This window comes from Frieseomelitta varia, unplaced genomic scaffold (assembly GCF_011392965.1).
Source record: "Frieseomelitta varia isolate USP_RPSP 00005682 unplaced genomic scaffold, Fvar_1.2 scaffold_644, whole genome shotgun sequence".
Lineage (NCBI taxonomy): Eukaryota > Metazoa > Arthropoda > Insecta > Hymenoptera > Apidae > Frieseomelitta > Frieseomelitta varia.
Genome location: NW_025110417.1, coordinates 54,891 through 71,383, shown reverse-complemented (window position 1 = coordinate 71,383; position 16,493 = coordinate 54,891). Strand labels below are relative to the sequence as shown.

The 16,493-nt window shown below is 35.0% G+C and overlaps 3 protein-coding genes across 4 annotated transcripts in view; 1 reads left to right on the top strand and 2 right to left on the bottom strand.

Annotated features, from left to right (window-relative positions):
* The window catches only part of LOC122534846 (elongation factor-like GTPase 1), a 30,356-nt gene extending 17,253 nt beyond the window's left edge, over positions 1-13,103 (top strand). The window contains exons 4-5 of the mRNA XM_043665845.1: positions 11,769-11,956; positions 12,644-13,103. Of these exons, the coding sequence (XP_043521780.1) occupies positions 11,769-11,956; positions 12,644-12,832 (377 nt within the window). The 3' untranslated portion in view covers positions 12,833-13,103. The remainder of the gene's footprint in view (positions 1-11,768; positions 11,957-12,643) is intronic.
* On the bottom strand, positions 923-8,278 carry LOC122534856 (protein giant-lens). The gene is made up of 4 exons (XM_043665871.1): positions 6,961-8,278; positions 2,849-3,069; positions 2,511-2,682; positions 923-2,222 (listed from the first exon to the last, which is right to left on the bottom strand). The coding sequence occupies exons 1-4, from the start codon at positions 7,213-7,215 to the stop codon at positions 1,974-1,976; spliced, it is 897 nt and encodes a 298-aa protein (XP_043521806.1). The 5' UTR covers positions 7,216-8,278; the 3' UTR covers positions 923-1,973.
* Positions 13,104-13,767: 664 nt separating the features above from the next.
* On the bottom strand, positions 13,768-16,418 carry LOC122534853 (uncharacterized protein MAL13P1.304-like). Of its 2 annotated transcripts, none has more exons than XR_006308006.1 (3): positions 15,861-16,073; positions 14,152-15,688; positions 13,768-13,998 (listed from the first exon to the last, which is right to left on the bottom strand). XR_006308006.1 is itself a non-coding variant. In XM_043665869.1 (3 exons), the coding sequence occupies exons 2-3, from the start codon at positions 15,876-15,878 to the stop codon at positions 14,480-14,482; spliced, it is 1,227 nt and encodes a 408-aa protein (XP_043521804.1). In that variant the 5' UTR covers positions 15,879-16,043; positions 16,310-16,418; the 3' UTR covers positions 13,768-14,479. The 2 variants fall into 2 exon arrangements, 1 of the variants encoding a protein (XP_043521804.1); XM_043665869.1 differs by adding an exon at positions 16,310-16,418 and having other exon boundaries at positions 13,768-15,688; positions 15,861-16,043.
* Positions 16,419-16,493: the final 75 nt, after the last annotated feature.

Here is a 16,493-nt window from a genome sequence, read left to right as displayed (position 1 = left end):
TTGTTTGATTTAATTTTTGTATTTCCTCCTAAACATAAATACACATATGTACCTATTACTTGTTATCTTCTTTCTCTGCAATCATTCAACAAATTTATTTCTTACGATACATGTGTGTAAATATTATACACGTACATGTACAAGTTTTTAACGTTTATTACTTACGTATACTTTAACGAGAATTTAATTTTAGATTTTTCCTGCTACCAATTTCATTCCTGTTCTTAACATCGTTAAGAATTAATAGCTTCGATGCAGATTTCCTTTTCCATTTCCATCTTCCTATTTCTATTAACTTTACATTTGATTATTTCGTGCTTTATTCCTTTCTTTCCTCCTTATTTTGTTTTCACATGTTTATATGAATGATGAAGATATGCTGAAACTATGTGTACATTAATCTATTCTTATTCTAATATTACTGATGTGATATTCAAAACATATTAATAACATGAACAATAACAAGTATAATAATAACAGTAATATATAGTATCATCTTTTATTAGTATTATTTAGTACAAATACGTTTTTTTTTTTAAGACAAATTATCAAGCACAACGCACGTAGCTAATAGGCGAACGACGCGAAAACAAAGCGAAAATTATTCAAGATAACGTAATAGAGATTAATAATGAAATATTTTCTAACAAGTTCTCAAGTATGTAGTAACTCTGAAGGACATTTCTATTCAAAATAAATGTTTAAATTGATAAAGAAAGTATCAGCACAAGTCACTGAATTTTAAAACTTGCGCCATCTGGCGTTGCACGTTGAAAAGAAAACGCTAAGCTCTCGCATGTCAAAGATCTAGTTTATCGACCATAGAAATTTCATTATTTCATTCGGTTGAGTGAGGAAAAGAGAAAAAAGAAAAATTAATTACCCCTCGAATTGTTATTGTTTTGGACAAATAAAATCTTTCTTTCTTTCTTTTTTTATTTGCACCTCTTGTTTGCTATTTCGCTTCTCGTTTGAATTCTAGGAGATAACGTCTTTCAAACAGCGTTTTGCTCGTTATGTAATGCTCGTAAAAGAAATCGAGGATATATTATACATACGTTATTCATACATACATACATACATACATACATACATAAGATTCGAGTACATAACTTGGTATCAGGTAAAATGATTGCTAATTAATAATCGCCATTACTACATAAATTAGAACAACAAGAATAATAAATTTAGTAATAATAATAATAAGATTCATATACATATAATAACAATAATTGATATAAATAACAAAGTTAATTGAGGCCTAACTTAACTTACATACCTCGTTGTAATATTATTATAATACATTAATGAAAACGAGATACGGCAATGATGATTGTGATATTGGTTATAATGAATTGACGATAATGAAACTTGTTTATTTCAATTTTTTGTTAAATTAAATATTTACAAAAGAGACATTACACTACAGTGTAGCACGTAATAATGTAACAATATCGTGTATATAATAAGAAATGTGTATAATAACAGACTTTTTCTATCGTGATATTTTTCAAACGATGATATCTAATATTTCCCAATTCAAACATGTTTTATTTCCGAAACGAAAGAAATCAAAATTACTTTTGAGTCGTATCGATTGTGCAGAGAGAATGGAACAGTTCAATGGATTTTACGATTTTATAGGCTTTTATGAATGGACGGTACAACTTGGAACTCCAAATGAACGGAAATCACTCGAGACCACTGATTGGTAGTAATTTTATCTTATAGTCTTCTTATACACCTCGACACCAAAATCGCGATTGATCAGCTCCCCGTGCTACTATTTTTCTTCCTGTTGGCTCGAGAAGAACGCGTTCAAAATTTCAGAATACTGAAACTACGCACACATCGCGGCCGCGAATATCACAAATGAAAGAAGAATTTCCCTTTATTTTGTCATTGTTTATCATTGAGCGAGTGCAAACGCGCTAGTTGCATGCGACACGCTTCAAAATCAAGTTGCAATCGTGTTAAACGTTATAAACTGCCTCGGAATGATGCGATTGCAAAGGTACGCAGTATCCGCTGTACGTCTTAATTTCTAAAACGCCGGAATAAGATCTTGCTGGCAGTGATCCTGGATCGGTGTGTCTTCTCGGGCATCGATGGCCTTTCGGACACTGGCAAAGAGGCGATGCGTTTACCTCCTCGAGTTGCGAGCTCCGTCTCTTGCGTACAGTGAACAGTCGACAGGGTTCCTTGTGTTGACAACGTAGTCTCTGAAATGTCAGTTTCATTCGTAACACATTCGTCGACTCGCTTGCTTGTGCCTTTCACCTTTCTGACCATTCGCTCTGCGAGAGTAGCCGTACTCGACGTTTCAATACACTAACTTGCAACTTGACATTTTTCAATGATACAATTGAACGTTACATCGTGTCGTCGTATCGTGTAGAGATGTGTTACGAGAACAAGAACGGGAATTGGAACGGGAACGGGACCGGGAACGGGAACGGAAACGGAAATAGAAACGCAGACGCGAGTACGGAATAAACAAGAAAACTTACGCTTTGAGGAGAGCACGCGAATGCGTAGATAAATCCTGGACTTCCCTCGGAAGATCTGTAGGCTTGCCTTCGAACTAGATAAGGTACGCTGCCTGGCCGACATCGGCAATAAACTCGCTGAACCGTCGCGTTCGCTGGACCCCCTCCAGGAGCCAACGTCCATGTGACGTCTCTGTAAACAGCAAACAGCCATCTTGTACGCTACGCGTGCGTGTAATAATAGCAGAACGTGTATATAAGTCTAGAGAGACACGCGTAAAGCATTCGCGAATCGGTACGTTTGATCGCGCTGCGCCACTTGATGTATATTCTCGATTAAACGAACGATCGCGACTAACTTGAAGTAACGACAGATGGGTAGACGTTTCACTGGCTCGCAAAGCTTGTATTGCCGTGTTTTATCAACTATCGTGTGTCCGTCGTCTCCGTGTAAACTGCTAGGACAAGCACGACCATCCGGGCAACGACATTGTCTCTCGACCCAAGGTGATCCGTATAAATCCACCTTGCTGCAAACTTCGCTTCGGTCTGAACATTCGGGCAACTCGTCTTCGCTGTCCTGCAAAATCAAAATTGACAAACATTTACCACATTGTTGCAGTAATACTTGCACCCATTTTCTTCAATCTCCTCATAACTACTTATCCCTCTCTCTCTCTCTCAACGCGATGTATGTATGCTCGTATTAATTCGCGTTGTCTTAATTCTTTTGTCGACGGTGTTTCTTCAATCTTTTGAAGTTTTCTTTTCCTTTTTCTTTTCCTCTTTGATTTTCCCTTTGATTTATTTTGATTTATTATTACTCGTTGGGAAGGTAGTTGCGTGAATGATATTTGTATTCGATACTAGCGCGAAAGGACATTGTGCACGTTTGTTAAGAATGAGATACATACACACGATACTTCGGTCGACACGTTCGTTGTCCGTCTCTTGTTATCCCCTCTCTGAATTCGATGATTTTAAGGAATTTGTTTTCCGAGCCAAAGAACGAAAAACAACACCGAGATCCGTTAGTCCTTTGAAACGAAGACTAATAAAAGCAACAACACGATCGATAGCGGATCATGGTCGTTGCGCACCGTTCTCAGCTTGACCCCGCTTCACAAGGAAATGCGCCGCCTTCTGCTGCGCGTCTGGCCTATATCGATACAAGATCCGCGAGGATAATCGCTCGCAACTCGCGCTCACTATCTCCAATACTTTTCGATATTATTATAATTTAACGTTATCTCCTGAATGTTCTTAGTTCTCATTTTGCTCGTCGGTGCATGATCGATGTGCAAATTAAAAGTTAATAGTCGAAAATAATACGGTCTTTGTCACCTATTACAGTAGCGTCCACGTAAGCATGCCCACGCAGTCGGCATCAAGAGCGAACGATTAAGTGGGGAGGTGTGTTTTGCGAATTTTGCCAAAATATCGGTATACAGCTGTTGCTCGCTTGCTATTTCAAACTGCCTTGGGCACATTGCACGATAAGCTGGTAGCGTGTGAGCAAGACAGTCCCAATTCTAAGTGGGCAAAAATGCGGACGCATATAGTACAGTGGATACTATACATATCCCTACTGTACTATACATATCCCTTAAATACACATATATTTATACTTACTATCTGTATCTATCAAGAGAGAGAGAGAGAGAGAGAGAGAGAGAGAGAGAGAGAGAGAGAGAGAGAGACTTACGTATATTACGATCAAGAAATTATTAGTCTCAAGTTTTCATCTACTCTGCTTGGAATCAAATTGTTCGCCAAGTTTTTATTCTACAATTTGATACAGTAAAATGTAAAAAAATCATGTTTTAATCGCACTTAAAAAAGAACGCTTATCTCGAATCTTAAAGAATCTTGAAGATTTCGTAATATCAAATTAAACAGAAAGTTCGTTCTTCTTTTTGTTAGAAGATGGAGTTAATCACAGTTAATTGCGGATATGTTTAGTATTGTTTACATAACCCATTAGCATTTGATTACCTGTATACAACAGTTAATTTAAGTACAATTCTGCAAAGTCTTCTTTTTGCAAAGAGTTAATTTAAAAGATGAACGATGATAAAGTGACACGTTATGCTGTCGAAAAGGAGATTTGTAGAGAAGATACAGTACAAGAACGAACGCGCTTGCCAGGTTCTGTGCAGGAAATTTCAATCTTGATGATGCACCACACTCAGGAAAACCGGTCGAGGTTGACAACAACATTGAAGATCTCATTAAACAAGAGTGATTGTAAATATTCTGAAAATCATCGAAAAGAATACGAAAAGAATAGTAAGATCGGATGACTACATAACTGACTGTGTTGTTGTTGTTGTTGTTGTTGTTGTTGTTGTTGTTGTTGTTGTATTAATCGAAATATTGGCAAATCGATTGACTTGATTTTGCGAGTCAACAGTTGTTTTAACATGAATTAAAGATGAATTAAAGAAAATACATAGTATGTGAGATTGTATCGAGCAAATGAAGAATGTGCTAGCACCTGCGCAACAGAGAGAGAAAATGATCGAGCAAAGGAAGTTGTGTGTAACATGCTCAAGAGATACGTGTCTCCCCTCTATGTTGAAGAATAGACATCTGGTCTAACTACACTATTCAAACGGCGTCGGTCAATCCGCTGAATGAGGCAATCACGTACGTCCTGTTGACTCGTCGTTTGCGATCTACGTGCCGCTCGAGCACCTAAGCTAAACTTTTCAAATACCCTTTCGTAGACTTTTGCCAAGCTACTTTTGCTTTGGCTTGCCTCTCCAACCCACACACTCCCATCCCCTCCACCTCTTCCCTCCCTCCCTCCCTCCCCTCTCTTCCTCATTCCTTCCCCCTGAAAACTCTTCACATTTTTCTTTTCTTTTTTTTTTCGTTTCTTTATCTAGCTTCCATACTTTTATGCATAAAAGTATGGAATTGAGTGTGTAAGATTGAGCACAATGTTACACATGCTAGTTATAGCTATATAGTTAATCCGTTTCTTTAAATGTTTACAATGACAAGTATACATTCGTACATTCGTACATTCGTACATTCGTACATTCGTACATTCGTACATACGTACATAGAAGAATTTCTGATATCGATCGACCGATCCATCATTTGTTGGTATAATATATGGGGCCAACATTTTTTTAGAATGATCATCCACTTTTCCCATTCTCGTACCTTCTCGTTACCGATCTCTTCCCTTCCGTTTCGTTTCGTTTCGTCCCGTCCCGTCCCGTCCCGTCCCGTCCCGTCCCGTCCCGTCCCGTCCCGTCCCGTCCCGTTTTGTCCCGTCCCGTCCCATTCCGTTCTGTTCTGTTCGGTTCCGTTCCATTCCGTTTTCCCATATTCCCTTCTCTTTCTTCTGCCCACCCCACCTTACCTCTTCGTCTCAACGTTCCCAGAAGATTGTACGTATTAAAACCTTCGGTGGCTGCGAACTAAAATGGGATAATAGGGAGACCGGAAAGGCTGTGCGTTCCATCCGGAAATTCTCACGCGTCTCTCACTTCTCTTATGGCCGCAGTGAAAATGACACCTGGTTCTCGAACTACAGTGCTCTTGCTACTCTTGCACGCGCGTATATATACGTATAAGCACTGGTTATAGCAAATGATGATCAGTCGCAAGATGCTTCTTGCATTCTGACAATCAGTATAAAGTATAAAACGACACAAGTCAAATATATCCTTAGACTTTTATACGCATTTTTTTTTTTTATTTTTGGTTTCTTTTGTTTTTACATTGCAAAAGTGAGAAATGGAGAACAGAGAATATAAAAATATGAAAAGGTACAATTAAACAGTAAGAGAAACAATGAATAAGATTGTTTGACACGTTTCGCACTTTTGTAAGAAATTATAGCCTGAAATGGTTAATAACTGAATAAATTTTTAACGATAATAAATTTTTAACATTTCATCGAGAAGAATGTAAAAATAGACTATTTATCTTAGACAATTGAAAGTATGCAGTAACAAACATTGTTGAAATATTAATTTCGTAAAATCCTTTCGTAAACGCTATTGATCCATTGACGTCAAAGAATACCGGATAAATTTCACACAGAATTGTGCCAATATCGTCATTAATAGGAAAAAAAAAAAAAAAATACGATAGCTTGTTTTTCTATAAATAAAACAAAAAAACGCATTACTAGCATAAAAATATTTCAATTATCATGCATAAAATGTTTGATCTGCATTGAATGTAAATGGGACACCGCAGTGAAAAATTTTTATTTTATTAAATTTGCAAAAAAAAAATTAATCGTGTGATATAAAAAGTGAATCGTTTCCAAAGTTAAAAGGAAACTTTATATACATACGGATCTATAAAATATGTATAAAGCAAGATTCAACGTCTAAAAATATATTTCTCGGCAACAAAAATGATAATAATGAAAATCGAATAGAATTAATCCGATATTTATCTCTCGATATGTATTACGTTGTTATTTCAAACAACGAGAACTTACCCCAATTTGGTAGAGCACCCTGGGCGGTTGATGCGTCGGTCGATGTTTTTTCTTTTGATCGATCAAATCAAGCTCGATCGCTGTATCTTCAAACTCCTGTAACTCCGCGAGATATTTGCCGTCATCGAACGATAAATATTCATTGAGAAATTTTTCACCGGTTTTATCGAGTTCCACGCCAAGGAGACTACCCTTACTTTCACGAACGAGCAATTGCCCGAACATTGCTAGCAAAAAACAGATCAAATCGGCCATCCTTTTGCGCGCACGCGATCCTTCCTGCTTCTTTTTTTCTTTCTTCCCGTCTTTTTCTTCTTTTCTCTCTCTCTCTCTCTCTCTCTCTCTCTCTGCCTTCTTTTTCTTCTCTTTCCTCTTGTCCTCCTTCACGTCCGACAAAAACGATAAAAATGTTTGTTTTTACGATCGGTGATCGCGACGATCACCGATCATCCAACGAATACCCAGATCACCGTGCAGCCAATACAGTTGTCAATATTGTCGAATAAAATCGAAAATGAGAACTTGAAATAGCAGCATTAACCACGCAGCACAATATTCGAACATGAAACAAGGCACGCACGTGTACGCGTTTATATACCACCATTAACAAATTTACCACTAACCGTCGCAGGTATTACAATTAACATATTGTACGAGTAATTGTTTCTCAATCTTTTTATGCCATGCACAATAAATTTGGTAATTCTCTAAACATAAATATCAAAGTCCTACTTGATTCAACTGCTAATTCAATGATGGTTTTAGATTTTAATGCTAAGAAATCTTGAAATGTTGTTATAATTGAGTTCTTACTACTTCTAAGTAGTATCTCTATTCACAGAAATCGAATAAATTCAAGTCGAAAACACTTTGCAACGTAGTTGCCCATTCAACAAATCCAAATAAGTCTTGAAATCTAACTCGTTCTTTCGAACATGAAACTGAATTTTCCGGTTCTTGGTATTATCGCGCCCAATGAGAAAATACAGTCACTCAGGCAGTGAACAGCAACGTGGCCGATGTCGCACACTTTTCAAAACAGTCACGTTCTACTCGATCGCTACACACGCTGTGCCCCACACTGTATTTCTTGTGTCCTTGCGTTCTCCACGTTTTATCTTCTTTATCGCTCCTCCTACGTCTTACGTCCTACGTTCTACGTCCTACGTCCTACGTTTTACGATTTATATTTTGCAATACGATTCGATTTAGTCCGAGGTTAAACGGCTCGCAACATTCGTGCTGTACGAGCGTATACTATTCGTTCGACTGGACTTCTAACAGCTAGAGGCAAAACATGAATGAGTCTCCCTTCTCTGCTCTTCTTTTTTCACTTTGCTCCGCTTCACTCCGCTCCACTCCGCTCCGCTCCGCTCCGCTCCACTCCACTCCACTCCACTCCACTCCACTCCACTCCATTCCGCTCCACTCCACTCCACTCCACTCCACTCCGCTTCACTCCGCTCCACTCCAGTCCACTCCACACCACTCCACTCCACTCCACTCCACTCTACTCCGTTCCATACCACTCTGCACTATCCCACTCCATTCTACTCCAGTCCACTTTATTTTAACCCCCGTTATTCTAACCCACCCCAATCCTCTGTTCTTGTTTCTCCGTCACTTCTCTCCCCTCTACTTCATTCCACACTCTACTCCACACGCTACTCCATTCCACTCTACACTATTCCACTCCACTCCACTCCACTCCACTCCACTCCACTCCACTCCACTCCACTCCATTCCACTCCACTCCACTCCACTCCACTCCACTCCACTCCATTCCATTCCATTCCATTCCATTCCATTCCATTCGACTCCACTCCACTCCACTCCACTCCACTCCACTCCATTCCATTCCATTCCATTCCATTCTGCTTTTTCATTCAATCGTTACTTAGATATCTTTGCCTTGTTGCAATTTCTCTTTTGTTTTGGATATTTGTAGTATATTTTTTATTCTTGTTTTATCCTCATCTTTTTTTTTACCCCCTTTTCTCCTTTCTTTTTACTTACTCCTTTTTCTTCTCATTTTTCATCCTTTCCTCCTCCATTTATATCTTTTCCACCTTTTTTGGTAAGTTTTTAATCTCGTTTTTCTTTTAGTATTTTTTCTCTAGTTTCTTCCTCTTTTCTATATGTATTTGTACATCGATTACACAGATTTTACTCTTTTGATCTATTATTCAGTTCTGCTAGGTTTTCTTTTGTAACGAGCCACACTTTTTACTCATTTCATTTGTTTAACTTCATTACTATTCGATGGTCATTAAATCTTCATGATTCATTTGTGACACATTCAATAGATACGTACTCGATTGCAATCGGTAAATTCCTTTTTTTTTTTACAAGGATAATTCTCAACTCCGTGGCTATCAATCAGAATATGTACGTACATAAATATGTAAGTATATATAAGTGTAAAGTGGGAAAAATATTCCAAATTAAAAAGAAAATTATCAGTCGGTTAAGGAATTCTTGGAAAATCGCTTTTACTGAACGTTCGATAATAACAAAGAATAATCTATGTTATATGCAGAAATATCCAACAGGTGACGTGAAATACATGAGCAATGTAGTCTACGTAGCTTAAGTTTAATAGGTATTTCTACGTAAAGTAAGTACACACGTGATGCGCAATTCACGTGATTCTTCACATCGATTCACACGATCATGCATACAATAACATTCAAAAAGTATTATAACGTGGATGATAAATGGCTGAAGATTTCTACAATACTTCGAGCTGCCTTGAGCTTTACACTTTGACCATCTTTTCACTTTTCTTTAAGTAACTCGCTGCCACGTGAACAATCTTTCCACGTGCACTCATTTAGCAATATTGTGTTTTTTCCTAGACATTTCATTCCATATTCCTGGAATTTCACATACAAGATCTTCTCATAAATAAAAAGTTTCTCTTTCGAAACTATATATAAGTATATCAAAAATTGTAAATAATAATTAACCCTACCACAACTGTAGTGTGGTTGTTATAACTAACTATTAAAGATACGACCATGTACAAATTCCATCGTGTATCATAAACAATAAATTATTTATTTACAGACGTGTAACAACAATGTTCGTTTATCTATTATCTTAATGAATAAAAACAATTTTTTACCGAAAGATCGATCTTTTAAACTTTCGTATCTTTTCATAGTTAAAAATGACTGTGTCATGTAAAATGACTATGGAAATGGTTTGGTACCATATTATTCGAAACACCAAATCGTAATATCGTTTCCAAAGATTAATGAGTTTGAGTTTGAGAATCGCTGTTTCATTGATTGAGGGCGCGATCCATTCACTCGTACTTTTTCTCTTTCCCCCCAATACTCTTTAGTCTTCTTCACCTTATTCCTCTATCCACCTGCATTGCGTTACTCTTTCTCTCCACTTGTTTATGAAAACAAATAGGAGTGAGAGATCTCATCCGATCCAATTCGATCCGATTCGATTCAATTCGATCCGATGTATGTATTCATTTTCTCTGTCTGTTTTATCAGATCCTACTGATCAAAATTTTTCTCTCTATTCTACTTTTATTCTATTTGCTTACTGTTTACCTATATTTCACAACGCAATTGTTACAAACATTTATTTAAGACATAAAATTTTAAAGGAAGAAATTCATAGAAAAATTCCAACGTGTGTGTGTGTGTGTGTGTGTGTGTGTGACAATTGCAAAAGTCAAACTTGAATTCAGTACTATTCTGCTCTATTCAGTTTCTGCGATCGCTATGATTCTGTAATACAGAATCTGTTAACACGTAAAGTGCAAACAGTACGCGGTAGGCGTTAAAGACAAAGCTTTATTTCATTTTGACTTTTAGTGAGGAATAATGTTTGTCAGAACGTTTCAACAAGTTTGTCATCTTCGTTTGGAGAACCACTGTACGTGGCATGAATGAATTGTTGCTATTGAGAGGGGAGCAAGACTTGGTTACGATTCGGCGAGGAGTTCGAAAACAAGGTGGGATTGAAAGAGTAGAGCATCAAGATAGAAGCTGGAGAGGGGAGTTGTAGCGTTCGATGTATAGTTAAAGGTGAAACTCTCAACAGTGAGATTGCGGCATAGCTGTAGTAGAGAAAGAAAAGGCTAAAGGAGAAAAAGGAGTGAAAGAGAGAGAGAGAGAGAGAGAGAGAGAGAGAGAGAAAGGGAGGGAGGGAGAGAAAGGGAGAAAGGGAAGCGCATTTGTGTGCATGCTGTGAGATCGTAACGTTACGAGTAGGTAAAAAAGGGGGGAGATACGCCAGATTCTTGCATGTAACTCCGGCGATGAGAGAAAGATGGAAGAGGGCAGGTGAGCGCAGGTGCCGCAACCTACGACCGGAAACTATGCTCCTTACTCCAACTGTTAATGCTGTGCAACTACCGTCCTAGGAAAGAATGTCGGACAACTAACAATAAGAGAAAAAAGAACGAAATAACTCTAATTAACGATGGAACAGTACCCACCATTGTAACGGTCTTTTTTTAGTTATCACTATCCTTGTATTATCAAGTTCATTTATTTAAAAAGAGTTAAAAAAAAAAAGATTCTTTTAACGCCATTACCGCATCACTAATAATTTCAAATTCACATTCACTTTTCTATAGCAAGTCAAATTGACCATTAACTTTCTTGATTGAATCTTATCTGTGTATGTATTATGTCAAATACTAATACAAATCGAGTCGTTTCTCTTACGGCCAACTTTCAAACTAAATTATTGTCTGCTAAATTACTGAGAATCAATTCTCAGTTCGCACATAACCTTCGAGCCAAACCTTAACAGATTTGATTTTGTTCTTTTTTCAGGAAAATTGTACGCGGTATTCGGTAAGAGACAAGGCCGTGTGATTTCCGCGGAAAGTGCTCTTGGATTCGGTGGACAGTTTCGCGTGCTTGCGACTTTACCCGTGCCAGAGAGTTTTCAACTTGCCAGGGAACTGCGAACTCAGACATCTGGGCTGGCTAGTCCTCAATTGGTTTTCAGTCATTGGGAGGTAAATTTTTCCATATAAAACACATAAACAATATCTCGATAGTTTTCTGCTTTTCTTCATCATCATAAATTGAATACGTACATATTGCACATACTTGCAATTGATAATATAAATCAATCTAATCAGTTTCCTTTGACCATAGATTGTAGTCCTATTTTAATTATTAATTATCAGAACAAAATTAAATCAAAGTCATGTGTCTTTTAAATGTATTTATTTATACTGTTCTTCTACCTATCTCACAAACAATATGAATATAACACATTTGATAAATGCAAGTAATTCCAAATTTTATTTGATTACTTGGTTGCTATTGTTTCTTTCTTCAATAAAAAATCTCGGAAAACATAAATAATTAATAACGCATATTAATAATATATAAATTTTGTTGTTTTAAGTATTATATATTGTATTAAGTAGTAGTAGTAGTAGTAGTATAATATAATATGAATATGTTTTGTCAAGAAACAAAATTGTATTGTTAAACAGTGTAATTCTAAATTGTAATTGCCATTTCCTGTTGTCAGTATACATTGATAATTAATAAAATTTTTAAAACCTGATTAGTTAATTGTACTGCGGTGTAGTACAATATATTGTATGTGTATATGTATATGTAATATATATATATATAAATTTGTGAATTCAATATTGTGACAATAAATGCATGTTTCGTTTGAACAATAGGTTATCGAGCAAGATCCTTATTGGACACCTTCCACAGACGAAGAGTACCTACACTTTGGTGACAAAGCAGATAGCGAGAACAGAGCTAAAAAATATATAGATGCAGTCCGCCGTCGTAAAGGTTTACCCGTGGATTCTCAATTGGTTACGCATGCAGAAAAACAACGAACTCTTTCCAAGAATAAATAATTCTGGATTACTAAAACTCCATTTCCATTTTGGCTGTGTGTACCACACAACGCGTTGCGTTGTTTCTCTCATATGTATCTATACATATACAGTTGTGTCATGAAAAGTTTATAACGTGATCATTGATTTATGATACATCTGACGGAGTGCATCTTAACGAGCGTAACTATTAAGTCCGTTTAAGTGACGTTCGATTTGTAAATCTTTTTCATTTTATGCAATTATATTACATAATATCATAATGGTTTTTGAAAATTTGGAAATAAATTATGTTTATAATTAAAAAACCAAAAAAAAAAAAGTTGATTAAACTACACACTATGTATATAAATATCGATTAATTTTAAATATATTATATTTTATTATATTCATATCATTATATTATATTTACATTATATTTTCCCAAATTTTCCTGGGACTTTGACTCAGGAATTTTTGAATTTCAGAGAAAAAGGACAAGTGATTTAAATCTTTCAAGTATTACGACATGAAAAAGATCAAGAACTTATCATAATATTGCGAAGCAAATCAATTCTTGTAGGAAATTAATTCCCTAGGAGAACAAAACATTCCCTTAATTGTTGTACATGGTTAATGTTGAACAAGAGATTTTTTTATACCTACAGTACATAGTAACAATAAAACTTTTTCTTAAAACTTTGCCAAACTATAAACCACAACAATATTCATTTATTTATCAACAGTTATTGTGTAAAAATTCAATTCTTTAAATCATCCAATTAAATAATTTATAAAAATATTGAAAGAAACTGTATTATCGTATATCATTTAAATAATATGATTTGAGTAGATATTCAAAATGGTAAAAGTACAACCCGGTTTTATGACTTTTATGACTTTTGGCAAATTTAATATGTTTTCGAGATTTCCTTAATAAGTGTAATAAAAAGCAGAGATCGAAAATCCAAAAAAAGTAATGTAATTAAAATTTTTTATTTTTTATTACGATGTACATTATATTCAGACAGTGAATGAGAAAGATATGATTTAAGAAGAAATAGTCGTGATTACTATGGTCAACTACTTACAACAGATTCATAAACTATAACTACTGCGTTAATACACGTCATATTTCTGGGGACCCCTCGTTAATATCAAGTAAACGACCTAAATATCGTTTGACAAACAACGAACACAATATCGATCTAAAAAGAAAAAAAAATACATGTTCGAGTAGGAGAAAAGGGGGGACATATCACTGTAATTACGATTGTTAACCCAATCTTATAGAGATTGCAGAAATTATGTTTAAACGCTCAACGCACATATGTACATATATGTAAAATGCAAATACACACTTTCAACTACAACATAATCCATGTGTATTCTGTTATTCTGCCCATTTCGCATACCAGTTTCGAATAAGATTAATTAAATAAAAATAAAAGTAGTCTTTCATTTATAAAGTCTTTCAATGACTAATTTTCAGCTGCAATGAAATCAATTTCAATTTTAGATATTGAATAAAAAATCTCCTTTTACAACGTGTTTTAATTAACGCAAAAAGTATGAAACATATATAAAATATATAAATTCTTGTTTATTAAGATTGACATAATATTGTTCCTTCATTTTGGAAATTATACATTTATAGAAATGTATTTAGTCGATAGTGAAATTCATTATTTAGTTTTCATCAAATTTAATTTTTTTCCCTTGAAATCCCTGTTTCATAATATCTTGTTGCTTCTTTTTTGCAACCCAAGAAGGATGTAGATTTTCATATTCTGCAGAACTTGTGCTATTAATTTTTTCCTTTCTTTCAACTTGTGTACCTTTCCTATTTTGTTTCCGGGTTTCTGACGTATCATTTTGATTATAAAATACGTTTGTACAATTCATTTCTCCTTTTCTATTATTTCTTTTCTCTTTATATATCTTTCCATTATACAATTTATCTTTTTTGTTTTTAGTCTGATTAGATTTAAATGCATTGTGATTAATATTACATTGACTAGTAATGTTTTTCTCTTTGGAAAATGTATCATTTGAACGCAAAGTTACTTCATTTGTATGCAAAAAAAAATCGTCTGCGTTTTTTGAAAATTCGGTTGTTTCATTGGAAGATTGTTGATTCTTAGTTGTTTTATATATTTCATTTTGTTCCTCCTCCGTTTCTTGCAAAACCTCCGTGAATCGTTTAACAGTGGCCTCATTACTAATGACTTTGGTAATAATCTTAGAACTTTGATCATTCTTAGAGTCTATCTTTACATCTTGAATGTTAAGTATTCCCATCACGTTTCCTTCATCGTCTTTAGATTTTACGTTTAATTTTGTTCCTTTCAACAATTTTTCACATTTTCTATTACCATTTCTTTCTTTTTGACAAGGTACATGACCAGCTGGTGTAGCGTCATTGATAATTTTTGCATTCTCTCCATGGACTTTTTCTACAGAGTTGTTTATGTCGTTTTCTAATCGTTTCACTTGTGAATCTGAATTGCAGACTCCTTTCTTTTTTGTCGAATTCTTTGTTTTTCTCCCAGAAATATGCTTATCATAGTCTGGAAACTTCTCCTGAAATTCCATTATTTTCAAACTTAAAGATTTGTAACGAACAACTTTTGCCATGGCACGAGTTTTGTCGTCAATCTGTGGATTTTGTAATATATCTTGCAGGCATTTAAATTTAATAATTCCGAATTTCGATATCTCATCCTCTTTGACACGTTTCAATGCAAATACCTCCCTTAAGAGTTTGTTCGCTTTATTCTTATTTTTTTCCAAGAGTTTTTCATTACCATTGCTAGCACATAACCTCTTCGCCTCTCTGATCAATTTATTTATTATGCAAATGCGAGCCTGACGAACGAATTGTCTTAATAGAACAATCTGAAAGATTAACAATAAATTAACATGACAGTAAATTAACTATGAAACTATTGCATAGAAGGTATATAGAATATTATATAGAAGGTAACTGTTTTCTTAATAAAAAATATATAATAAAAAATAACTGTTTTCATAGATTCATTTAGATATTAAAGACATATTAAAGTTTTACCTCATTATTTATTTCCATCTCTTTTACGTTGTTATCCACGTATATAAATATTTATAATATGATGAGGTTAGCAAAAATGTATTTTACTACTTTATGTCTTTCTATTTTTTTCTTTTTTTACACAGTACACAATACTATTTGTAGTAAACACACATATATGTACATAACTGCACAAGCTATAACCTGCAATATATGTAATACGAATTGCAGTGGCACAAAACGAATTAAATACTTTCCAACAGCAAACAGGGACTAAGGGAGTTAAAGAGTGGAGGGAGAAGAGGAAGATAGAGGAAGATACGAGCTAAATTTACAATTGGTTAAAATTGTTTAAAAAATTAATTGGAATCGATCTCAAGGTGAATTGAACTATAATTATTAACGTACGTCAAAATATTTGCTACTAAATATATATGTAGACATATTTATTTACATATGCATATACCTACGTAGTATCATACAACAACAGAAATCAAGCGCCCTCGAGTGACCGTACATACAAACGTATTGACGCTTTGTTATTTCGCAAAAACGTCGTTGTGTGGAGTGTGTGACCGTATAAAGATTATTGATAAACTTTTTTTAGAAAATCTAATAGTAAATACATGAAAAAAACAGTCCTGTTTAATGAAA

What these genes read in the sequence shown, in the direction of transcription:
- LOC122534856 (XM_043665871.1), bottom strand. Translation starts at nt 7,215, where the DNA reads ATGGCCGATTTGATCTGTTTTTTGCTAGCAATGTTCGGGCAATTGCTC. An exon ending in GGGTGCTCTACCAAATTGGG is followed by an intron (nt 3,070 to 6,960) that starts GTAAGTTCTCGT and finishes TTGATTTTGCAG; the next exon opens with GACAGCGAAGACGAGTTGCC. An exon ending in CCCATCTGTCGTTACTTCAA is followed by an intron (nt 2,683 to 2,848) that starts GTTAGTCGCGAT and finishes TGCTGTTTACAG; the next exon opens with AGACGTCACATGGACGTTGG.